Here is a 26,925-nt window from a genome sequence, read left to right on the forward strand (position 1 = left end):
CAGCAAGGTCTGACAGATCCAGCATGATCAGGCCTCTGTCCATCTCTCTGCTCTCCCCTGACTCACTCTACTATGCCCACACTGGCCTAGACACAACATGTTCACTCCCATCTTCGGGCTTTTGCCAGAGTGGTTCCTCCTGCCTAGAAGGCTCTTCTCCCAGATTTCCCCACAACTGGCTCCCTGATGTCCTCTAGGTCTGAGCTTGAATATCACCTCTTCAGAGAAGCCTTGTTGAGCAACTATTTTACATTCTTTACAGTACTTGCAAGGTCTGATATCATCTTACTTCCAACCATCTCCTTGATCATTGTCTGTGTGCCCCATGAGCGTGAGCTCCAGGAGCACAGGAAACTTGTCTGTCTTACTCACTTCTGGACTGCAAGTGCTTATCACAGTCCTTGGCACAGAGTGACAGTAAGTACCCTAGACCCTAGAACAACGCAGGGATTAGGGGCACTGATCCCTATGAGTCAAAAATCCGCATATAATTTCTGACTCCCTGAAAACTTAATTACCAATAACCCGCTGTTGACTAGAAGCCTCACTGATAACATGAACAGTCAATTAACACATATTTTGTATGTCACATGTATTTATACTATATTCTTACAATAAAGTAAGCTAGAGAAAAGAAAACGTTGTTAAGAAGATCACAAGGAAGAGAAAATACATTTACAGTGCTGTACTGTATTTACTGAAAAAAAATCCACATATGAGTGGATCTGTGCAATTCAAAGCTGTGTTGTTCAAGGGCCAACTGTATTTATTCAATGAATAAATGAATATACAATAAGGTGAACTTTTAAAGAACAAAACCAAGTGCCACATGACATAGTATTTTTATAGCAGGTGAATGCTGAATTAATTCTGGAACATCAGCCTTGGGAGTGACCTCTGCAGTCACATCATGTCCAGGTCTAAGTGGGAATTCTTTTCTCAGTGGCTCTAAACACCAGCCATGTTGTTCTGCTTAAAGTAAGAGGGTTCACACCTCCCAGAGCCACCAGCAACAGACAACACTGTGTCCATCCTTAGGCTGTGAAGAATCTGCCCCTGCAGGTTAATTCCTGAATCGCTGACCAAGTTCCTCCAGTAGGTGCTTTGCAGTGTTAGGCCCTGTGAGGACGCCCGCCCAGATTCACGGGACACAACTGTCCTCCAAGGAGGATAGTCCAGTGGGAAGAACGGGAGGACAAGTACATCACTCACTCGAATCAAAGGGAGGCTGCCAGAAACCGTCCAGATAAAGCAATTTGAGGCTAGTCTTCAGAAACACCCAGAGCAAACCTATTCCTCAGTCAACAGGAATGCTTTTCTGACTTTTTAAAAAGTCAGCTGTCTTGGAGGCCCTTAATTTTCTCTTCTTCACATCAAAGCTGACCAATTCCTTCAACCACTTCTCAACTCAAATACCAGCTCCTCCATGAGGCCTTGACCTGATTCTTCCGGAGGAAAGAGCTAAAACTCACCACCGCTTCCACAGCCCCCCACCCGGGGCCTGCATACAGGCCACACATACAGACATGCGCCCTTGACTCTGAAGTCCCATACGTACTTCTTCATCCATCTGGACAGGATCTGACGAGAGCCAGGCTGCCCCCACCAGCCAGCAGGGTGCCATCCACACAGCATGGACTCAGAATGAGACTGTTCAACGAATGTATAAAGGAGGACTGGAGAGGCACAATTTCCAGGCCCCCTGACATGCTTCTCTGGCTGGTCTCTGAACTGTCCACATCTCTCGATAAAAACTTAGTACCCAGAACTAGACACATGAATCCAAAAGTGGCATGCTACCGGATGAAGTCAAGTCCCAAGACTGCACCCTCCTGATGCAGCAAGAGAAAAGAAAGCGAGATCTCCTCCACCCCAGAAACACACAACTGCGCTAATGTTTATCTGGTCACAATCACTTCTGCTTGGGGACTTTCAATTTCTTTATAAAGAAAGCATTTTTACTAAAATAAAATATTAGAAAGAAGTCTTGCCACTTTAAAACTATTTTTCCCTGCAAGGAGATGGTGTTGAAATACTTCGATTCAGCAAATTCTTACTTGAAATATTACCATAATGTATTGATTTTTACCAGACTCAATTGACTGAAAAGTTGTTTGTAGAGCAATATTGGCCAAACCAATATACTAGAACAATTTTGTTACCCATAGTGATCAAGTGCATTTCTGAAGTATAATTATACTGTCATAAAAACAAAGCCAAGATACCCTTTTCCAAGCAATAAAACAAGAGGGGCTATAAAACAGGAAGAAGAAAAAGGCTAAATAAATGAGATTTTTAAAAATTAAATTTAGTGTCTTTAAAGAACACCTCCTCCTCCTCTTCCTTCCCTTAAGCCAAGGTTAGCAGAAAATGATCAATACTTCAATCTCAATAAACTATTTCAATAATAGGTAATTCGGGTGGAAACAGAGTCCGAAAATCTCTGCTCAGCGACCTGTAACATCCTGTCATGTTGGTTGGACGCCAATAATCCATCATTGCCATAACGGATATGAGCACGCGTGAAGTTATAGGAACACAGGATGGGGGAAGCAAAGGTGGGAAAGGTGTAGAGAATCACAAGCTCAGGTTCATTCTTTAGACGCTAATCAATACAATATGCATTATTGTATGAAATAAACCTCTTAACGGTGAACGCTGAGAGTGCGGGAGAAGGAAACATACATAATTAATTTTATTTGACAAATACTCATTGATTTTCTGGAAATATTAATATCCTTGCTTGTCACGTGATACTTTAACACAATCCAGCCATACACAAGTATTTAATTTTGCATTCAGATGATATCTTGTTTGCCTGTTTAAAATATGATCTTGGCTGCAAGGAAAAGGCTCTTCATTTGATTGGAAATTTAAAGTTAAAATAAATCAAACAATCACCCTAGCTCTTGGGTCAATATCAAAACCACTTAAAAACTACTCTAATTTACAAGCTGTACCTCGGGGAAAAACTATAAAGGAGTGGGGTCACGGATGCAGTGGGTAGAGAAGCGGGGGTCAGACCTACTGCTGATCTGGTTTGGCACCTTCACGTTGGCCGGAGAAAGAGAAGTGAGAGCTTTCTGGGTACTATGTGGTTCCCAATATTTTCATGGAGGACTCTTTTTTTATTATGTTTTCCCCTCAGGAATCCCATGTTTTGACATATTTTGTTTACTAAACAGCATTTAATTAGACAGCAATGTGTGTTTTCTCATTTTACAAAACTGACCACCAGAGCTTCTAATTTTCATTAAATACAACATGTTACTGTAATGAGTTGATATAATTCCAGCCCCAAAACCACAAATGTCATGTTTTCCTTGGACTCTACAGCCGTAGGACAAGGGCAGAATACAACTTAATAGTTCATGCGATCTCAGTCCTGCTCTCCAAGGCCCATCCTCAACCTTCTGCCCAACAAATATCTCATAAAATGGATAAGACAAAAGAGAGGTGAGACCAACCCTTTGAAAATTATTATCCCGTCCCTCTTCTTGTTGTCTCTAGATACAGCCAAATTAATTCTTAAATAATGGTTTATATCCAATCTTCAAAACACCATGTCGGCAGCATTTAAACTATGCATTATATCACTAAGAAAATCCTACCCCAAATCCAGTTTAGACCGTTAATGTACTGGAGGAAGGAACTGGAGGCAGAAAATTCATTACTGTTTCCAAACACCTACACACCAGAATACATGACCAAAAAGCTGACAATCTGAGTCTCAGGCTGACTAATCTGCATTAAGGAAAAAAAATAAAAGATGATCCTTATGTGCTTATTGGCTAACTGACTTATTAGCATGACTCAAGTCCTAAGAGTTAAATATTACTTTATTTCTGGACCCAGAGCTTAAGTGACTCCATCAAACAATGCCCCTAGGGAGCAAAGAACCTGAGTGACTCGCCTTCATTATCAGAGAATGTTTCCAAAGTAAGTGGTCCTGTTAATTACTTTCATTTCAATGTGACATACTATCCAAAAAAAGAAGACAGTAACTAGTATGTTGGGTTAATGGATGCTAAGTACTCAGTTTTAACACCTGAAAAGAAATTAATCATTCAAGTATACGCCCTCAGTTTAGAAATTCCTATTCTTCTTGGTCAATGTTCTAAGACAATTATGCAGGCTCTAAAACTAGCTAGATATGGGGAGAATCCAATTAAAGAGCCCTACTAAAACCTGCTTGGACAAAAAACCCTCTTGCCTCATTCTCGTTTCAGCCAACATGTATAAAGCATTTATTCTATCCTCAGGACTGTCCTGAGTACACTAGAAAATACAAGGAAACAAAATGGACTCTGCTTGACCTTGAGAAACAACACTGCCTGGGGGAAGAATGCAGAGAGAAGAGGAGAGATGCTAGAATTCTGGCTTTGCCACTGAGTGGCCACATGCCTGTGAGTCCTAGTTTTTTCCAGTGGTAGAATGGGCGTAACATTTTACCAGGTGTCCTAGAGCAATCCGAAAATAAACTATGGTGAAGGAGAAAATACTCTGGAACTTCTAAAAAATCACCATATGTAAGATACAATAAATCATATTCATGACACAACTAGTGAACGCAGGAAACAGAAGTATACCAAGTATCATAATACAGAATGTTTTTTTAAGATTTTATTTCTTTATTTGACGGAGAGAGAAAGAGAGCACAAGCAGGGGGAGTAGCAGAGGGAGAGGAAAAGCAGGGTCCCCACTGAGCAGGGAACCTGACATGGGGCTCAATTCCGGGACTCTGGGATCATGACCAGAGCCGAAGGCAGACGCTTAACCAACTGAGCCACCCAGGCGCCCCTATAATACAGAATTTCTTAAAGTTAATTAAACAACTCTAACACAGTTCAACATTGGTGAGATATTTGTAGACGTTCCTCAAAAAAAAAAAAAAAAAAAAAAAAGAGTCCCGTGGTCAAGTGAGTACAGGAGGCACGGGGCTTAATGAATTTTCTATCATCAGTACCACCATTAACAGCAGCTAACACTCAGTTGGTCAGTCACAGTGCTGATCCTCTTCTATGCAACATCTCATTTAACCTCACAACCACCTTATTAGATGTTGTTATCTCCATTTTAAACATGGGCAAACTGAGGCAGAAGCCATTATGTAACTTTCCCCAGGTCACACCGCTAGTGGCAGATGCAGGATACACTTAACCACATACATACTGTTCTCTACTTTGTCAAAATTTCTGAAATTCACTGTGAATCTCTTAGAGGGGGACAGAATATGTGTCTTTCCTGAATTTAGGGGTTTTTTTGGAGCAACATGCAGCATTTTGGGAAATGGAGCAATAATGAAAGTGCATTTGTTTTCTTTTCCTAAATTCTTCTTCCTACGCATAAGCTCTACTTTAGTCTAAGGTATTTCCTTTTTAAACCATTTCGCCCAAATCAGTAATCCAAGAAATATCAACTTAAAATTATCTGCCTAGGTCATTATCATAATACAGAGAATAACTCAGCAGGGGACCATGCACAGCATCCACAATACCATTTGGTTTAAATGTTTGGGTCCAGAATTCCATACTGTGTGACTGGGGGAAGTACCCAGACTTAAAGGGCGAAAATGTGACCAACTATTAAACGATATATATATTGCAGTTATACATGATGTCATATCCTTTGAAATTCACAATATCCCAATCAAGTGGAGCAAATAAGAAAGAAATATTAAACTTTTGCTTTGCATTTATTAGCTTTATTATACTTTATAAGAAAAAAAATTAAATAGGCCCATTAGGCAGTTTTGTTACCAATGAGTGGATTTTCCAATATTTTCTTCATCTAGTTTATGTAGCATAGCCTGTAATGTAATCATTTTGTTTGAAAAAAAAATCACAATTTTTATAGTCAACACCATTAAGGTAAACTTAGTGTAGGAGAAAGTCAATCATAACATATCAAACAGTTTTATAGAGACTTTAGTAAAGTGGATTCTCATTTCTTGACAATTATACCATTAATTTTGTGCTGAACTAAAAGCCAGGGATATAAGAACAATACAACTGAAGCCCAGGAAGAAATGAAGACCAAAGATCAATGACAAGTGGTTATGCAATTTGGTATCCTTATGTTCTCTCCTCTTAAGAATCACCTAAGCAATAACATTGATGAAATGTCTTCTTTGTATGAGAAATAAACTATGCAAAATAAAGCCCTAAAATGATCATGTTACTGCCACTCACCCTCCATCAACAACCACTGTCGAAAACTAAATCTTACAACATGCAGGGCACCTGCAGGGCTCAGCCAGTTGAGCATCCAACTCTTGATTTCAGCTCAGATCATGATCTCAGGGTCGTGGGATGGAGCCCCGCATCAGGCTCAGCGCTCAGTGAGGAGTCTGCTTGGGGATCCTCTCTGCCCCTCTCTCTCTGCCCCTCCCCCTCCTTGTGCGCGAGCTCATGCGCTCTCTCGCTCTCAGATAAATAAATCTTTTTTAAAACCATTAAAAGTTTTTTTAAAAAAATCTTCCAACATGCACATTGAGCACTAGCAATGGTAGGTAAATGAAATCAGGATAAGTTGCTAATTTAACAGCAGTTAAAGAACTTGTGCTAAGGATGTGTAAGATAATACGGCCCTGATGAAAGGAGAACTTCTAGCCATGCTCCTTAGCTAAAAAGGTGAACAAGGCAAACAGGGAGTTACTGTTTAATGGGCACAGGTTTCAGATTTGCAAGATGGAAAGAGTTCTGGAGATGGACGGTGTTGAAGGCTGCACAACAGTATGAATGCGCCTAATGCCACTGAACCGTAGGCTTAAAAACGGTGAAGATACTAAATTTTACATGTTTCTTACCATAATTAAACAAATAATAAAACATTAACATGATTCCGGGCACCTGGGTAGCACAGTCAGTTCAGTGTCTGACTCTTGGTTTTGGCTCAGGTCATGATTTCAGGGTCGTGAGATCAAGCCCTGCATCGGGCTCCACGCTCAGTGCAGAGTCTGCTTAAGACTCTCCCTCTCCTTCTACAACTCCCCCGAGCTCGTTCTCTCTCTCTAAAATAAATAAATAAATAAACCTTTAAAAAAACAAACAAAACATTAACACGATTTTATGCTGTAACTTTTCCTTGGTAGATGGACATGTTATTTCTATTTCTCTGCATCCCCTCCCCTTTTTGTTATTAACCTATGTTTTAAAAGGAAAGATTAACATCTTAACATCTGGGATATTATTTCTAATAAAAATCATCTGCTGGAGTTTGGTGGTCTTATGTTTCCCCTCTGCTAGAATAAACCAGGACAGTAAATTCACAATAGGACTTCAATTTGAAAATACGAACATGCTTGAGAGTTAAACATCTGGTTAAACAGAACACATGAATAGGTTAGGCGTCTAAAGAATGATTTTGGATTCCATTTGAAGTCAATAAAAGGAATCCAGAGAGTTGAAGAGTTGCTAGAAATCTTTCCTGTTTTATTATATCTGGCTATAAGCATAAAAGCATTATTAGTAAAAGCAAGGTTGAGGCTTTGAAAATTGCTCCCTACAGGGAACAAGAGAAGCAAATCAGCATGCAGGTCCTTCTTCTTTCCTTTCTAAGGGCACCTGAACTCAAGAACCTTCAGAATAGGGTAAAAATTCAAGTCAGATAAGAATATGAAGGAGAAGGGTAAGATGAAGAGATGTTATTTATGCAGTACTGGGGGCTGCTTGGGAAGGAATGCTAGTATGATCCAGGGAAGGACACGAGTGACTCAAAGCTATGGATGCGTTAGGCATGAAAACATTTTAAGGGCACGGCCTAAGGATCATGTACGCAACACGCTGTTATTTAATTCTCTGAATTAACATAGTGGAGGCACTTTACTTTCAGATCAACTACTCACAGTACCCAGTCATCTGTAGGAAAAAACAATCGAAATATATGAACACAAGTTCTTAAAGGACTAGACTCAGGAGAACAGACTCACATCCTGGCTCTGCCTGCAGAGAAGACTGAAGCCCTGAGTGGATGAATGGGTCAGCTGACTGAGAAGAAGCTTCCAACCCTGAGAAACCTAATTCTCGGCCAAGGCCGCATCTGTGTGTGGAAGATATTCTGGGATTTTAGGATATGACCCTTCATGGTCATAGGGCAATAGGGCAATTTTTATCTATAGTCATATGGCTAGCAAGCACTTAAAATTCTAAGAACATTAATAACCAATTATAAATTGTTTCACAACTTTGAAGATATATATTAACAGCAACGTTAAAACAACGAAGGTAAAAACACAATCTTAATGTGATGCAGAGTTAGTGTATATATGGAAAACAGCTCTCTGGAGGAAAGCCTTATTACTCCCTCAGGGCTTTCTTACAGAGTATGGATTTTTTAATTCCTAGTGGAATATTTTTCATACACCATTGCAGACTATTAAGTACCAGATATTACATTATGTAGTTTCAAACTTTGCACTACTGCATGAGAAAGACTTCCCTGTCGAGAGAACTATTTTTTACGGTTAGCATTTTTTAATATGGAAATGAACACTCCTTTAGGGTAAGATCACTGCTACTGGAATTTGGGAGAATTTTATAACTTAACATATTCATCAACGTGTAGAAATTCTCCCAGCGAACTCGGGTGAGGAGAGAAGGAAATACAACAGGAAGAAGGCTTGTTAATAACTTACGGTGTCAACACAGGGCACAGCAATGGTACTTATAAGGGTTGTCTTCCACTGGGCACAGCTGTAAAAGGGCAGGGGACTGGCACAGGGGGCTAGCAAGTTTTTAAAAAAATTATGTGAAAGAGGGCAGAAAAAAATGCATTAAACTTCAGGCCAGTTAAAGGTACACTTGCTAATGGTGGACTATTAACTGCTTGCCCAGGAGAGATGCAGACGCAGAAATATTAAAAAGGCAATATAAATGCACTTTTCCAAGCAATTCCTGAGAAAATAGATGCCTTGCAGAATTTTGGAGTCAAAAGTGGAAATAAAATCTAAGTGCTGGTGGTCATTTAAAAATCTTCACCACAGAGAACCTGAGTCCTCACATTTGGCTAAAGCGGATAGAAAGTTTAAACGAAATCGACTACTCACTTGTAGACTGTGCCTCCGTTGCCATGGCCAAGAGTGTCTCGATACCGTATGTCTTGTTCATTCATCTCCACGAGAAAGAAAGAAAAACAAAAAGGGTGTCATGCTGTGGATGGAAATGTCAAGGAAAAGCAACTCTGGGCCATAAACAATAAGCAGTCTGGGTCATTTCAAGTTCAGCTGCAAGAACGAGAAGATCAATACAACATTTGCTGTCCAATTTATAAAAGACGATACCAAGGGACAAAGTGATGGAAAGTTTAATGACAATTTGTTTGCCTGGGTCATTTCATTAAAGTTTGATAAAAGGTGTCAAAATGGAATGATATAACATAGCTCAAAAGGGTCAGGTCAGAGATACTGATAAGAACACAGTCTCCAGTACTACACGTAACCAGTGCCAAATAGCACTGCACGTAACCAAAGTCGAACTTGGGAAGACAACACACACACACACACACACACACACACAAGCCCGGTAATCTAATGCACAATCTGTAAATAAATCAGCCCCTGAAAACTCCTCAGGTGACCCCATAGCTAACATTAAACAAACTAAATGAATAATGTTAACAATTTTCCTAAAGTAGATACAGCTTTTCTTTGGAAACAGTAAATTAGTATACAGCAGTAACTGGGTAGAAATCATATTATGCTGATGGAAAAGTGCCAAATCAGTGCACTTTCACACGCACACATAAATATTGTAATGCATAAAGGGAAAACACATAAGCATGTGATTCTTATAAAGTCATTTTCATAATTTAATACGTTAAACAGCCTGCACATTTTCCCCAGTTCTGTAAAACTATTACACCACAAATACTACTCTCGTTTGTATCATGAATAGGAGTCAATTATTTTAGTGCCCACAAAATAATGTTTAAGAGTTTTAAAGAACTCCCTAAATTATTTATCAAATGACTTTAAGACCAGTCAGATTATATTTGATGCATTCAGTAATTTTCTACACACTGGTCCAGTTGCTTAAAAATTAACTGCCAACTTTATTCACCAAATGGATTCAATAAAAGTGTTATTTTCCATATAGCTAAAGCTTGGGAAAAGCCATAGTAAGCCCTGAAAAAAAAAAATCAATTTCCAGGGAATTGCACTGCCTTGCATGGCCAGAAAATGGATGGAGTTTTTAATTCAATATCACCTGGAAAAAAATAGTTTGCTTTCAGACCATTATAGTAAAGCTTTAAATATTTTGCTCTAAACATCCACCGATTGAATAAAGCAAGGCTCCATTTATCAAGGGAAATATTTTTCTCCTATACATTTCTGAGGTTGAAGCTTCAGAGAGCTGTGATAATTAGGAGTACAGCACAGGTAACAGAAACAGCTTCCTTTCCAAGCCGTTCTGCCAATCCCTAAAAGCATATTGACAGATTACTGTGTAAAGGCCAATTCAACACCCAATTTGATTGTAGTACAACCTGATTGATGCAATTTGCAATCAGCTAATTACTATATTTAGGGTCAGAGGCAAAATGATAGGCTAGTCAGAAAAACTGGCAACTATTTTCTTCCGATGGAAATTTTGTTCTTCATTACCTTTATATTACTAATGCAGAAAAAAGAAACCATATTTTAACCTATACAAAAGATGGAACGTGAAGAAAAGAAAACTTCATTATTCTGGACTAAATGGTAAATTTTAAAACAGCATGAAGAAGAGCAGCACACGAAATAAGCTGAGATGCTAAGGTAGCAGAGCTGTTACTGGGTTTACTTTGATCAATGGGTATGAAGGGTACACACCTAAACTGCAGTATCTATGGGCCAGTCCAAACAGGCTAGTTCCTTCAAAACGTTTCTCAAGATAGTCTAAACAGCACTCTTAACAACCTCATTTGTACCATTAGCTTGCCTAACAAGCTGCACCCTTATCAGGGCCCAAAGTAAATTTCGAGGAGAACACATTTCATATAGGATTCAGGCTCTAGAGAAACCACCCTCTGATACCGTCCCTTCCCCCACTCCATCAGGGCCTTCCAGATAAAAGGACCAGTAGTTTCCTCTCAGAAAAACAGACACACCGAGACACCGTGTTACTACACATTCCAATAACACACTGGGATGGACCTAAGACTTTGCAGGGGGCTTGATTTTGTGGAATTTTGTTGGAGGAAGAGAAGGCAAAGGAGTAGGTATGGCATGTCTCTGAGTAGCTTCAACCACTATAAATCCTGACATCGTAGGTTTTTTTTTTTTTTTAAAGATTTTATTTACTTATTTGACAGAGAGAGAAGCCAGCGAGAGAGGGAACACAAGCAGGGGGAGTGGGAGAGGAAGAAGCAGGCTCATAGCAGAGGAGCCTGATGCGGGGCCCGATCCCAGAACACCAGGATCACGCCCTGGGCCGAAGGTAGATGCTTAACGACTGAGCCACCCAGGCGCCCCCTTTTTTTTTTTCCTCTAATACGTGGGAGATTGAGAAGTAGAGCAGCCATCTACCCAAGTCCCCAGCATTCCACCTGATCAGGAGTCATAGGCATTAAACAGGGGACAGGCTGAGAGAGGCTGTATGGGGGTGTGTGTGTGTGTGTGTGTGTGTGTGTGTGTGTGCACCCTTACGCTAAGCACTGGGTAAGCAAAGTCAAGGACAGAAATTTGGAATCCCTCAGACAGTAAGACTGTAAGAGCCTCATAAAGATAAAAGTGGTTTTGGAGCGAAAATTCTAAAACCATCTCACTTAAAAAGATGGTATCCATAAAAACATAAAGTGTTTCTACAATGTTTTAAAGTTTTATAGACATTTGCCGGGCCTATGAACTGACAGATTTTTATATAAAAAAAAAAACAGATTCTTTTCCTTTTTGCTTATTTGGATTTTCTAATTTTTATATAGTATGCAAATATTATTCATGTCAAAAAATATTTAAAAGGAAAACCATTAGAGCCAAGCTCATGAACTGATTACAAACAATCTTCTGAGGATCTCAAATCGCTGATCAAAATGGGTTACTTTAATTGATTTTAACTAGGAAAAAATCACTAACAGGATCCTAACAGGTGATAACATTGTTGCCCTTTTTCTTTAGATAACCATATTAATTCAATTTCTAAATGAAGCACAGGAACAATGTTCATTTTGATCCAAAAGTGGGATTTTTATGCCTACAGCATACAATATTTAAATATTAACAGTTGGGATCAAGTATCACAAAAATCACACAACTGTACAGCATTTCAAGCACAGAGTCCAGTTAGGTCATAAAACTAGTCAGTAACAACTAGTCAAGGCGAGAAGTCAGTCCTTCTGTATTCTCTGCTCAATGCCATATCTTAGCAGCTGATGTCCTGGCTAAGTATGGAGGGACGTCCTCTCCCATCAGGCTCACTGGCCCGCACGAAGGAAAACAATAAACGGAAGGGCACTCACAAGTTAACAGCAATTTCATTAGCTGTGGTATTTACTTTTAAGAGGAGAAATGTTTCAAAGATCACATAGCTCTTCATAGAGAAAAGAGGTGAAATAACGTTTTTATTCTATAGAGATACTGAGTTATTTTTAAATATAGCTGTTCCCTTGTTTTGACTAAAAAAAGCAAATAAAAAGCAGAACACTAGGTGTGAGAAGAGAAGAAGAAAAAGCCATTGGAGTTACAATTACATGTCAACTGAAAGATGGCTAATGACCTGGGAGAAATGACGGGCACTGGGCTCTGCTCCTGCTGAAGGAGAGTCAGAGGCTGGAAAGAAACGTGGACTCGACGGGACAACCCGTCGCGTCCGTGTGGGTGGGGGAGGGGTCATGCAGTGTGGACTCCATTCACAGTCTCATTTATGTTTTGGTCTTTCTGTGGGATGTAAGATGAACCATAAGAATCCAAGAGTTTTATATAGTGGTGATAATATAGCTTTTAATTTAAAGCTAATTTTACAATAGAATTCCTATTTTTCTTCCTCCTCCTTTTTTTTTTTTTTTTTGAAACATAAAAAGTTTTCCCAAAGGCATCTGAAGTTCTCAAAATAGCCAAACATGCAGCAGGATCAGAATTAGTTCTAAGATCTGTGGCTTCTCAAATACATTTATACTTGATTTATCAGAAACAGGAAAATAGTGCCACCCTCTCCTACAAAATCTAAAACACAAAAAGAGGGAGAACGTCTTCAGAGATGCAAAGGTCAAAGCCGTTCATCCTTGGAGTAACTGTGTACTTTTTTAATCCTTTAAACTGACCCACTGGGCCATTTCTAATCAGTTTCAAATCAAGGGCCAATGTTAAGAGATGATACCGCACTATGGGGCGCCTGGGTGGCACAGCGGTTAAGCGTCTGCCTTCAGCTCAGGGCGTGATCCCGGCGTTATGGGATCGAGCCCCACATCAGGCTCCTCTGCTATGAGCCTGCTTCTTCCTCTCCCACTCCCCCTGCTTGTGTTCCCTCTCTCACTGGCTGTCTCTATCTCTGTCAAATAAATAAATAAAATCTTTAAAAAAAAAAAAAAAGAGATGATACCGCACTAAAACTGAAGTGGGAAAAACACCAGTGGCACTGATTTATAGCTCTCAATGAAACACACCTAAAATATCTTATGATTTGGCTTTTTGTAAGCTAGAAAAAAAGGAATCCTCCATCATTTAGTGGTAAAAGAAAAACAACGCCTCCATTCCAATGACTAAATGTTAAACTTTAAAAAGTGCTTGATTTAATATAATATTAATGAAATTAATGGGGAAAATGAAATGGAATTCAATTATGGATCAGCAAAGAAAATATTCTTTGTTTATTGTCTGCCTGTGTTAAGAAGAATCAGTACCTATCGCTTATAAATCATTAAAATAAAAATGCTCAATTAATCCTTATTTTATATGTAAAGGTCTGACAGAAACTAGTCCTATCACTAGACCTTTGCTTCACAAATCGAAGCAATAATGGTTTCAGAAAGCAGTCACACTCTATGAGCAGACAATTGGAGAGATTTAGTAAATCCCACTTTATAGAGCAGAGACTAATCGGAAAACACAAGCCAGTCAAATGTTTCTTATGAACTGTTGACACTATATCAATGCTGAATCAATTGGTGGCATTTACTCTGAGTGACAGAAAAGAAATAAATATTTATATCACATAACCTATATCAATGAACCCAGGCAGAAAGCTATTTCTAACCTGTCAATATTTGATTATCTTGAAGAATCATGTCCCTTTCTTTTAATGATTAATATGAATTCCTTATTAAATCTAAGTGGAGGCTAGTGGAAAGGCAAATCATTATTAATGCTTGAGAGCATAAACCACTAAAATAAAAAACTATGCTCACGTGTTAAAATATCGTTAAATGTGACTTACATCTTCCATATCAAGCAGTGTCAGTGCTCAGCCCAGAAATTTATTGATGCCGCAGCTGTGCACGTTACCGCACGGCAGCACGATCGCGCTCACTCTTTAGTTACCCCACAGCACCAAGGAACTGAGAAATTAGTGCAAGGAGGAGGTATTAGGAGGACTTCCAAAGGTGGGTTTTCCTGTTTGTCCTTGTGAATGAAAGTAAATACAACGAAGGAAAGAAAACGCCATACTGTTTAACGTGAGGTTATCACATTCCCAAGGGAAAGCAATAAACAATCTTTACGTGTTAAAAATCATTGTTATGACAATCTTCCACACAGAGAACCTCATAACTGAGACCACTCAGATATTTATGGTACTAGGTCTGTTGTCAAAACATTAGGAACATTTCAGAATGCTTATTTTTTTTGCACTGGAAATAAACTGTTTTTCATCTCTGAGAGAGGAATCTATGACAGGTTATTTTCCATTGCCTGGGCTGAACAAATGTAGTTAAAGCTTCTTAATTTATGTCAATTTTGAAATATATTTTCCAGCTGAAGAAAGCAAGTGACTCACACATACGCTACAATTAGTAACTAGAATGCAAGCATGCTGAAGATACGTAAACATCCCAGGCTCAACGTTTCTTCTTGTAGTCAGGTTTTGTTTCACACTGGCCCTGAACACGTCCAGGGCACTAGGGGGACACATTTGTGCACCTCAATCCAAAGAAACCTCTGGCTGCTTAAAATCAAAAGTGTTAGGTAAACACTCTCTAAAATTTTGAGGCCGTCAAGATGACACACACGACATGAGGTTCTCGTTAGCTGTACCCGGAATGTCTAAGGCCTAGAATTCACACATTCTGGATGACAATCAGGTGTCAGAACCAGATCAACTTATTTTTTCCAACTGTATTCAAGGGCTTGTGCGCTAGAGAAGCAGGCCGTCCCGAAGCACCACCCGACAGTCACTGTTGTAAGGCAGGCACATCTATTAGGCCGCAAAGTTACAGGTGATATTAAAGGACAAGCACGAGGACCCAGCTTTGTCTTCTTGACGGGCTCCACTACAAGTACTTGATTCATGAAATGCCAATGAGCCTTGGAGAGGTCAGCGTGTGAAGGCACTGAATAAGCATCTGAGATAATTAAGATTTCAGCCTTCGAAACATGGACGGGAAGTGAACAGCAGTTAAGAAAATCAATAAGAGTCTTTTATTTGCAGTGACACAGATGTCTCAGTCAATAGAGCCTAATAGGCAGGCCTGATCGCAATGGACAGGCGCCTGCCTCCAAGGCTATCAAAGGGCTTCCTCTATAACAAACATTAAAACGCATTTGTTGCTATTGAAGAATCGAGGACCCGATAGGTAGCTTAAATTGCCAGTGTATGTTTAAAAGCACTATACTATTTCAGATGTGTCCATTTACTTGAATCAAAATTAGTGAGAAATACCTGGCCTGCAGGCCCGTTTGTCCCTCTCTGGCTGGGTTAGGTCATTTGGCTTTCAGAGGGCTGGTCGACGAGGCGAACCAGACCACGGGCTTCTAAAGCCAAGGAATTTTAAATGCCAAAGGTTTCCCTAAAAAGCCAGCATTCCTTTCAGGGCAAAAGGCGGCGCCGAGGTAAGAAAGGAACAGTTTCTCCTCTTCTCCTCGAAGACAATGAAAGCAGCAGCCACCTCCCGACGCAGGGCCATTTCGACAACCCATGGGTTGACACACTTGTTCAGAACTGATTAACTTTTTTTAGACTGAGATGGCAGCAGGGTGTGTGCACGGTACTTCAATCTGCTGGGAGTGAAAGCCATTAGCACAGTTTGAAAAACATGCTGCAAATTGTTCTGCCAATCAAATTAAGCCATTGTAATTCATTTATGACAAGACGATGTTCGCGGGCTCTTTATCCGTTTATTAAGTTTATGGACACAAAACTGGACAGTAACAAGTTACTGCTATGTGAAAATCTTAACATGTAATGACACCTACCTGGCCATTGGCTAATATTTTTTTCAGTTCGGCAGAAGACTTCTTTAAGCTGAAAAGGGAAGACATGATTTTTAATGGCAAGATCATGGACACCTTGGAACACCATTCAGAATTCCACACTAAAATACGCCTTTGTTTTAGGTGTAGACATGGACTACACTCTTCACAACCTTCTTTCTGCATAAAATTTTTTCAAAAGTAACTGGCCAAATGGAAAAGGTATGAATAAAAAACCTGAAACCCTAAGGCAATAAAGAAGCCTACAGTCACCATGAAGTGAGGCTACCTCATGGATTACCTCAGTGACCTTTTTTGGCTATTTGTCCTGCGGCCTTTGGGTAGCCTTTCAGTGGCTACTTCATGAGGACTGTCTCGCCTGCTAAATACGAAGTACTGTAGAACATTTGCTGGATGTTTACAGAAACAGGAAAATAGAACTTCAAAAGATAAAATAGTTTAAGTCCTGATCTTTTACCACAGTTAAGAGTTAAAATTCAGCTTGCTGAGAAGCAAATGTGCAGCAGAAATCAATTCTGGGACTCATAAGCTGCGTGATCTGGGACAAGTCCATCACTCATCCTCTCGGAACTGCGATGTAAAATGGGGGAAATATCAACGTTATGGGGTAATCAAGAAAATTAAATATGACAAAAAGCTCATGCACATAGTAGATGGTAATATATTTCAGCTGCCTTCTCTTTCCTTTTCTGTCCTGTAAATGGGAGACCCAGTTTCCACAGTAAAGAAACATGAAAACGTTCTTCTTTGGACTTACGTGGCTATGTAAACACCTATAGAACAAATTTAGGAGAAGTGGCCAGGGGATGCTCTGAAGTCCTTGTAGCTTTATAACGAGTTATACCCAGAGATACCCACCCAGTTAGTAGAGTGGTACACAAAATAGCACCTCATCTCATCAATGTTCTGACTGGAAACTTAAAGCTTGTTAACTATCCTTTATCTACTCAAACCCTCTACCCAGCTACCAGATGAACTCTCTCCCTCGTGTTAGTTATCTGTGTAGATGCCTTTCTTCCCACCATACCCGCCCTTAAGACTTGGAGATCCCTGAGAACATGCACCACATCTTGATCTCCTCTATACAGTCCCTTCCCTTCCCATCCTTGAACGTAGCCCAGTGACTGGGCGTGTCCTAAGTGTCTGGTAAATGGTGGTCATGGTTCTGGTTGTGATTTATTCTATGGCAGTCACAGACACACATTCATTTGGTACCTTTAGTAAGTTATAATCAAGAAAGATCTCAGACTTCAAGTTTGACCATACTTGCTACTTCAAGTTATGATTATTCTCCTTTCTAAGTGCTTCTTAAACTTCTGCTATGATTAAATGCAGACTATGGAACCTCAGTCCCTACTTTATACAGATTTTATAAAACATTCCCCTCAACCAAGGATTCTAAACTTTATTTTTTTTTAAAAGATTTTATTTATTTATTTGAGAGCAAGTGAGAGAGAGAGATTGAGAGAGAGAGAGAGAGAATGCGCACAGTGAGGGGCAGAGGGAGAAATAGGCTCTCCACCGAACTGAAAGCCTGACGTGGGGCTCGATCCCAGGATTCTGGGATCATGACCTGAGTCGAAGGCTGACGCTTAACCAACTGAGTCGCCCAGGCGCCCCAGGATTGTAAACTTCAGTAATGTCCTCCCAAGTCTAAGAATTCATGTACTAAAGTGGCAGTTAAGAATTCTGTACAATAAGGGGCGCCTGAGTGGCTCAGTCAGTTAAGCAGCTGCCTTTGGCTGGGGTCCTGGGATCGAGACCCACATCAGGTTCCCTGCTCAGCATGGAGTCTTCTCCTCCCCACCCCCTGCCGCTTGTTCCCTCTCTGTCTCTCTCTCAAATAAATGAAATCTTTTTTTTTTTAAAGAATTTTGTAGAATGAGACTGAAGTAGAAAAACATGTCAAAAAATAAACTGAAAAAATCGGTCCAGTTAAGAAAATAATAATTGCAGCTTATCATTTACTCAATGATACCATGTGCCAGGCATGGTGCTAAATGCTATTACTTATTATCCTGATTTAATCCTCACAGTAACTATAGTCCTGTGGGAATAATTTATTAAGGAAACTAAAGTTCAGACCTCCTCAGTCTGTCTCTCTTGCACGCACACACACACACGCAGTTTTTTTCCCTTAGAAACATTTAGACCTTTGTATTCCCATAGATAACTCCCAATTTAACAGTTACAATTATTGTAAAAACAGAAATAACCAAACAATGCCCAGGCAAGGTTTCTCCACAGATATTCCGTAATGTTATACAACTTGAAATAATAACATTTTGATTCACTGCATTTACAAAACACCTTTCATCCAAGAAACAAAACGTGATTCCTTAATACAGCTTCATCAATCTTCCTAACACCGGAGGTAGATAGATGAAAAGTTTAATCATCCTGATTTTACGGAAGGAGAAAGCCACAATATTTAGGAAAGGCCTTGACTTGGCAGTGAGACTTGAATCCAGTAATTATGTCCTAACAACACCATGTGGCTTAGTAAGCTCAGTTTAATAAACAATCATCCACCTAAGGCAAGGACCAATCATGCTCTGAGAGTAACCGAGGAGAATGCTGATTTCACTCGTTATGCCAGTGTCTGACTACCACTTGGTCTCATTAAAAGAAAAATTCTGGGGGCGCCTGGGTGGCTCAGTCGGTTAAGCATCTGCCTTCGGCTCAGGTCATGATCCCAGAGTTCTGGGATCAAGCCCCATGTCAGGCTCCCCACTCAGCGGTGAGCCTGCTTCTCCCTCTGCCCTTCACCATGCTAACGCACTGTCTCTCTCTCAAATAAATAAATAAACATCTTAAAAAAAAAAAAAGAAAAGAAAAATTCTGGCAATTTCTTTGTTCCTCAGTTTACCCAATATTTTGTTTATCTGTAATGGTCACAGTGACTTGGACTATCTAAAAATCACTTTTAAAAACGTTTTAAAAATTTAAATGTGATGTTATTGTAACCCTGGTATGACACTTTAAGAGGGACACTGAGACATATAAAGAAGAGGAAATGGGTAAGGGGATAAGAACTAATGTATTGGAGAGGCTTGAATGAGTTGGGAGAATTTAATTCAGAGATAAGACTTAGAGGGAATATAAATTTGTTCACCCACTCATTCATTCAAGCATTATTGACTATCTCCTATGTACCAAGCACCACACTGGGAATTGGGAATTCAATAATGAATATGCTACAGTCATGGCCCTCAAAGAGGAGAGAATCTATTGGGGAACAGAAGTGATTGTAACACAATGTGCTAACTGCCACAGTAAAAGCAGGCACCAGGGGATCAGGGAAATTCATAGTGTAGGTACCTGGTATGGACTAGGAGGTGGGCAATCATCAGACGATGGTAACAGTTTGGTTCCTCAAAGATGACCAAGGCTGGCCAGACTGAAGATGATGGAGGGAGCAAAAAAAAGGAGGAAAGCAGTAAGAGCTGGGAGTTAAGGGAAAACAGGATCCACTGAGGGCACCACACATTCATCAGCAAAGCTAGAATGTCAGGTAGGGAGGGGCAGAGTGGACAGGGGCCTACACGTGACAGGCTGTTGCTCACCTGCAGCCGCAGTGATCTACAGAGCTTGAAGTGCCTCGGCACGACGGGGCCGCTGGCCAGCGGACAGTCTCCAGTGGGATTTAGAAGGGACAGATGTCGGGACGGAGAGATGTGGTGCTGAGGGAGGCGCAGGAGGCAGTGAAGGATGCCTGGCATGTTAGCAACTGGGAGGGTGTGGGAGAATTTGCCGAGACAGGAAATCTACAAGAAGTACGTTTGGAGGGAAGACGACGGGAAGAGCTACCTAGAAGAAGGAACAGCTCTGCTCTGAGGGCTAAACCAACTCTTGATGAGTGGACGCTAAAAGGAAGTCCATCTTGGCTCGTGACAAAGAAGGTTCTAAGACAGAACTTTGTGAAAACAGACAGGCTGCCATGGCCAATAAAGTGCATTTAGGCTGTAAGGGATATTCAGGAAGGGGCGGGGAATCAAGCACCGAAACAGAGCAGGATTAGATGGGTGCTTCTCTGGCTCATTCCCCACTGCAGAGGGTCTTTTACTAACAGAGCTGGCCACAGCACTCTCCTGAAGGCCATCTGATGGCTCACCAATGCCCATACACTGAGAGGAAAACTCAAACACAAGGCCCTGCCGATCTGGCTCCAGTCTACCTCCTTCTCTCCTGTCAGTCCAGTGTTCTCCTCCCCCTCGCCACAACCCCCCCAACCAGCACCCCTCCCTGGGCTCCAGCCAGACTGGCCTACTTAAGAACACGCTGAGCTCCTTTTCCACAATAGGGCCTTTCCTGATGCTCTTCCCTCCCTCTGAAATGCCCTTCACTGGCTCTTGACGTGGCGAGGCCCTTCCCATCCTTCAGGCCTTGACAGAACGTCACTCTCCTCCCAAGAAGTCTACCCTGAGCATGCTGTCTAAATCTAAACATATTCCTGCCCAGTAGAATCTCTCCCTTCAAAACCTGCTTGCTTCCCTCATAACACTAATTATAAAGTGTGATTGTTTGTATATTTGTTTTTTTTTTTTCTGTATGTACATTAGATAGCAAGCTCTAGGGGATAAGGACCACACTGTATTTCTAGTGCACAGGACAGCACCTACTGAACAGGTGGCAGTCAATAAATTCTTTGATTAGTTATCAACATGGGACACAGAACATGGCCGACCTAGGGTGTCATATTAAATCTACAGTAGGTCTCTTTCCAAACTGCACTCCTTGAATCATGGAACATAACAACAAAAACTAAGGATATACTGTATGGTGACTAACATAACATAATAAAAAATTATTATAAAAAAAAACAACAAAAAACTGCACTCCTCCCATAACAGAAGTCACTACAGGAGGAAACCACCATCACAGCTGAGAGGCCGTCACATATCCCTAAAGAAAGACGCTGCAACAAAAGGCTAAGAACCACTAGATCAGACAGTCTTCAAATTTCCGGCCAACCCCCAAATTTTATGATACTCTATGAATACACATGGTAATTCTTTAAAAACCAAGCTAATTTACTCACGCTGTTAAAGCTAAATCTCAGAGAACTGAAAAGTTATCCTTGCCCCTTCTCTGCCTTACCATTTTTTTCAACTATATGCTGCTTTTTATACCATGATGAAATGGGATCTAAGACAACAAAGAAAGACCTTGTTTTTCCTCAAGGCTCATGGTGAGTCTGTCTGAATAACAACTTTTCTGAAAGTAGTGGTAAAAATTGAATGCCCAGCCTTCCTTGAGCTGAGCGTAACAAGTAACCCCCAGCCCAGGGCCTGCACTCTGTGGGGCCATGGCTCACAGTCCCAACAAGCGTGAGGAGAGAAGCTGCAAAGTATCGCGTGGCAGAGCCAACCCTAGAATGAGGACTAAGAGACCTGCCTCTTGTGCCCACAGGACAGATGAGCCTCTGGTGAATAACCCGGCTAAGTGTATTTTAAGACAGAAAAAATTACTTAAGAAGGAAACACAACACACTTTAAAAGTCATGTGTTCACAGCAGGAAAGCTGGTGAGTAGACAGACTGACACTGTAGTAAAGCAATCAAGGAAGTGACTTTTGGGGAAGGAGACAGGAGAGTAAAAGGAGAGTCAGAAGGAGAGATTTTAAATTACCTCCGGGAAAGCCCTCTGGAAAAAGAACCAAGACTCTGGGTTAAGGAGAGGTAAGGAAGGAAGAAGAGAAACCCAAACTATGTCTTAGCCAATAAAGGGCAATACTGGTTACAGCCCTAAACCCAGAAAAGCCTGGGCACAGAATGGAAGGGTGGCTCAATGCTGGCTTTTCAGTCATCAGTGTGCATACGGGTACACAGAACTATGACCTCCACAGTGTCGTCTTCCAGTACGGTCACGTGACGTCTACTGGCTTAATAACCACACGGATAACCAAAATGACCCAGATTCTATGGGTTTAAGCAGGCCACTCCTTCTAGCTGAGGATGTGATAATCTGGAAGTAAGTTTTCAGGCCTGTCAGAACAACACTTTGAAAAGGCTCTCAAGTCTTTCATATCCCATGCCAGTATGGGGCACTGTTAGCATGAATTAATGAAGATTATCTGCCTTCTATAAATAGCTTCAATCTTCGAAACGACCAAAGATACAAAGAGAGCAGCACGGCGGGTCAATCTAAATTTCACTACTTCACTCTTCCCTTGCCTCTTTCTGGCGAAGATGTCAGGGGACAACGATACTGCCAAAAGATGGGCAAGCAAGAAAAAACAATGAGCATTATACACTTTATGAACCAGATCATCAAGGCATGAAAGGCACCGAAGTCAAAGGCACTGAATTTTCTGTATAATTTGGAAGCTGAAGGAATACCGTTCCACAGACCAAAACTGATAGTTTAAAATGTCTCCTTCCATCTTCCTCAGTGAGGCCCTTTCTCTCTAGTCAACGTGTAGCTATGGTTACCCAACTGGTCAAATTTCTTCTCGGCCACATACACATTCGCCTGGTCTTACAGGAACGAGGGGTCATCCCACAGGCCTCTTCCCCACCCCCAACTCTGTAGATAAGCATGCTTATGGGCACACTTCACTAGCTTGCCCTCACCTATTGCTTGGAAGTGAGTCGGAGACCGCTGGGCTGCCGTGTTGAGAGGGTCCAGCCCGGGTATTCACCTACAAGGAAAGAAAGAATCTCGATCAGTCTTGTGTTCTGAGGACACAGTTCCAATTAACCTATAATTTGCCACAAATTTCTCATTTCACTATGAAGGTTAATTAGCTTGTTGGTAGATGGACCCACGGTTGGAGTCTGTTCAGTATATAGGTTACAGAACTGTACAACCCGTATATTACATAATATAGTTTTCCTGTCATTATTCAAATACTTCAACAGGGTTGAAAAAAAGGAGAGATAAATAGGAAAATTTCAATTCACTGTCTAGAACTGAATTCAATTCACTGTTTTGTCTCATACACAAAACAATATGTTCAAAAAAGAACATTAAGAATATATCCAGAGGTTAAGGGTAAACCACAAGTTTTCAGATCCTTTCAGCTCTAAAGCCAAACAGAACACTGTAGAATGTTTCTTATTCACTGAAAAACGAGGTTCAAATAATTAATTAGAAAATGCTTGAATCTAATACAATAGCCAGCTTTTCTTTCAAATGTAACGCTGTAAGCAGAAATCTAGAATTCAAAAGACACAGAACAATGAAAAGACCTTAAATAGATAAACGTCTCCAGCATAAATACGTCAAAAGAAGAGGAGGGTACTCTGTGTGCAGTATGCTTATGAGCTTAATTAATCACTGAAATGGAGTCTATATTTTCATTCAAATAAATCGTTGTGGATACCAGTGCCTAGAATCACCCAGAAGAAATGGACCAACAAAAAATACCAAATAATAAAAAATGTGGTACCAAAACCCTCTATCCAAATATGTACACATACTGAGCAAATACTACAGATGAATCCCCCTCCACATCCCGTTTAAAAAAAAAAAAAAAGAATCGCTTGTCAGAGCTTGAGAAAGTGCAGTTTTATTTGACATTTCAATAAGTGGAACACAGCATTACAAATCCATCTAACTTTACTGAAACAATTATTGAAATTCGTACCTTCAGGCCATGTATGTTCCGTTCCCCAGGAGGCTTGCAGGCTGAAACAGTAATTGACTAAATTGTAGAACACATCAGGGCCATTTACAAATTTGCTCAAAATGAATCGTTTAAAAAGAAATGAGGGTGACACCAAAATTAGCAGAGAGAAATGATTGAAAAGTGGCTCCCAAGACCCAAAGTGGGAATTATGAACCAGGGTTTTTAACTTGCAGGAGTGAGCATTTATAAATGCAAAGAGCTTTCTGACACCACCTCATATAAATTCCAATTTCTGCTTAAAACATATAAAAATCAAGTTAACTGAGCTAAAATGATTAGATTCCTTTCATAATTCAAATTTCTGCAATCTTTCCTCAACTCTATTACATTGTGTATCTGCTATCACTTAAACTACTTTGAAAATAGCTAGGTTTTTTTTTTTTTTTGCAGGGGGGAGGGTAGTAGTAGAAGTCTTTTAATGCCAGAAAGATGGTTAGAGATTCTAAAATGGAATATTCAAGTTTGAATACCAGTTTACACAACAATAAGCAAATTTATTAAAATACAGAAGTATCGCTAATCTTACTACATTTTTTGCAAATCTGGACATCTTCTAATATTTAAGTCTAAAGATAAAGTGGTGTCAGGAAATAATATTAATTTCCTGACACCATCCTGAGTTACAGGGTAGTACTCTTCCAACTCAGCAAATGCTCCTTCATCAAATGTTAAAAACACAAGTGCATCCTGCCCATTTTATAGGCTGCTTCCATCTGAAAACGACAGTGCCCTACAGATTGTATGTTAAGGGGCTGTCAATTGTGATTGATTGTTTGGAGAAGGATATATTTGATTTTTTTCTCCTCTCTCACATGTACATGTATTCTTCCTCTGGTTCTGACAACAAGAAATAAAACTGCTTAATAATGAGAAGACATGGGTAATAATTACAAAGCATAATAGTTGACTTAATTTTGTATATTTTGAGTATATTCAAATTTATTATTATTTTCTAGAACACACATCTAAACCTTAATAAAGAAATCTTGTTTTTCCTAAAATACATTAAAATTAGTACTTTAAATCTTCTTTCTGTAAAATGGAAATTAACTTTTTGAACAAAACCAAAGTCACATACATTTGATGCCTGGTCCTTGAGGGACCATTAATACTTCCTAAGACAACACTTCAGAGTATTTCCACTTAAGTACCCAGTACATTCATAAACTTCATTTAATAAGAAAGTGGCTAACCAAGGAATTAGAGACAGGCATCAACTCTTACCTCTTACCTTAATATCTGCCTCACTACTCAATTGGCTTCTCAAACCTTAATGACTGGAAATCTAAACCATATTCAAATAACCCAGTAACCTCGTCTTTCCTGAAGTTATGGAGTTAAGAAGTTACATAAAGCTGGTAAATTTTCATACTTATTAATATGTAACATATCTTTTAACTACAGAGAGCACAGCCAGGAGCTGCGAGTTACCATCCAAGACAAATGTCTTACCTGGAATGAGGAGAACACCTGATGTTAGAACAAAATCATTTTCTCCTACCTTTCTCACTTGTTCAGTCTACACATTGGGGCCTGACCAAAGTAACCTAGGTCTGGGGGCCTCTAACCAACGAGGTATTAACCCAGGCAACACACCCAATATGTCTATATCCTTGTATAAGTTTGCATAATCTCATTTACATATATAAAATATAGGTAAGTAAGCAAAAAGCAAGACTACAAAAAACTAAAAAGAGTTATACAGGGGCGCCTGGGTGGTTCAGTCAGTTGAGCATCCAATTCTTGATTTCTTGTTCAGGTCATGATCTCGGGGTTGTGAGACTGAGCCCCGCATCTGCATTCGGCCCCATGCTCAGCAGGGAGTCTGCTTCTCTCCCTCTCCCCCTACCCCCACTCACATGCACAGGCACGCTTTCTCTCTCTTCCTCTAAAATAAATAAATAAATCTTTAAAAATGAATAAATAAATAAAATAAAAATAGTTGCATAATAACATCCAAGAAACCATAGACACAGGGGGACTGAGTCTCATATTTTCAAAAATTCAAATCTGGCTTGGAAGAACTTTAATAATTTAATGGAGCCTAATGGGTCTGTGCTAGGAATACATGTGACGATTACATCTCATATACCGTCTTAAGTATCTTCTCCCTACAATACACTGTTCTCTACACTCCTAGCAACCCCTCCAGACTAGCCATGAATATTTTCATTTATATGTCCTTCCACTTTAAGCAAATTATAATTTAAACAAAATTCTTACTCAAAGAGTATACTAACCACTTATAGGCTGTTGTGGACTCTGAAGTTACTTAACCTCTCTGAACCTGCATGTTCTCATCTATACAATGGAAACAACAATGCTTAATAGGCAGAAATGTCAGGAAAATGAGAAATGAATGGTACCAGTTAAAGCAATATTAATGCCTACAGAGCGGATATCTAAAAACGGTCGTTTCTGCCATGAGAGGCAGCACAATGGTATGGACAAGAAGACTGCAAAGGACTGCTCACAAAATAAAAGAAAAAAACCAAAACTTGGAAAGATTTTTGGTTGAAGTGAAGTAAATCTTTTATTGGGGGGGGAGGAACCACAAAGACCCACAACATCAGAACTGTAATTTTCCAGGTCGCTGTATTAGAGTTTGCTACAACAACACAGTTATAATGTCAGGTAGGGAAAGAATGAATGGAAATTTTTAGCTGGTAAAAAAAAAAAAAAAGATATTCTTTGTGGAGAAACAATTTTGAAAATTGCCCAAATTCTCCCATCATTGAAGATAACAAGAAATTATCTGTATCCCTTGTTATTGGCCTACTGCACAGAAATGGCAACATTTGCTTTTCTTTTTTTCTTTTTCTATTTTAGTTTTTAGTCTTCAGATACAACAGAATTGGATTAATCATAATTTTTGTTTCAGACACACTATCAATGGCCCAAATTTATTTACTTACTTACCTCTTTAAGACATTATTACTACTAATGTACTAAGT

General features: G+C 39.9%; 1 protein-coding gene across 4 annotated transcripts in view; it reads right to left on the minus strand.

The window, feature by feature from the left end:
* The window catches only part of MAP2K5 (mitogen-activated protein kinase kinase 5), a 253,900-nt gene that overhangs the window by 189,325 nt on the left and 37,650 nt on the right, over nucleotides 1-26,925 (minus strand). For all 4 annotated transcript variants that reach the window (XM_019809540.2, XM_002928839.4, XM_002928838.4 and 1 more), the window contains 4 exons: nucleotides 23,930-23,970; nucleotides 22,914-22,981; nucleotides 16,322-16,370; nucleotides 9,047-9,111 (listed from right to left, as the gene is read on the minus strand). In XM_019809540.2, the coding sequence (XP_019665099.1) occupies nucleotides 9,047-9,111; nucleotides 16,322-16,370; nucleotides 22,914-22,981; nucleotides 23,930-23,970 (223 nt within the window). The remainder of the gene's footprint in view (nucleotides 1-9,046; nucleotides 9,112-16,321; nucleotides 16,371-22,913; nucleotides 22,982-23,929; nucleotides 23,971-26,925) is intronic.

This window comes from Ailuropoda melanoleuca, chromosome 5 (assembly GCF_002007445.2).
Source record: "Ailuropoda melanoleuca isolate Jingjing chromosome 5, ASM200744v2, whole genome shotgun sequence".
In the NCBI taxonomy this organism is placed as follows: domain Eukaryota; kingdom Metazoa; phylum Chordata; class Mammalia; order Carnivora; family Ursidae; genus Ailuropoda; species Ailuropoda melanoleuca.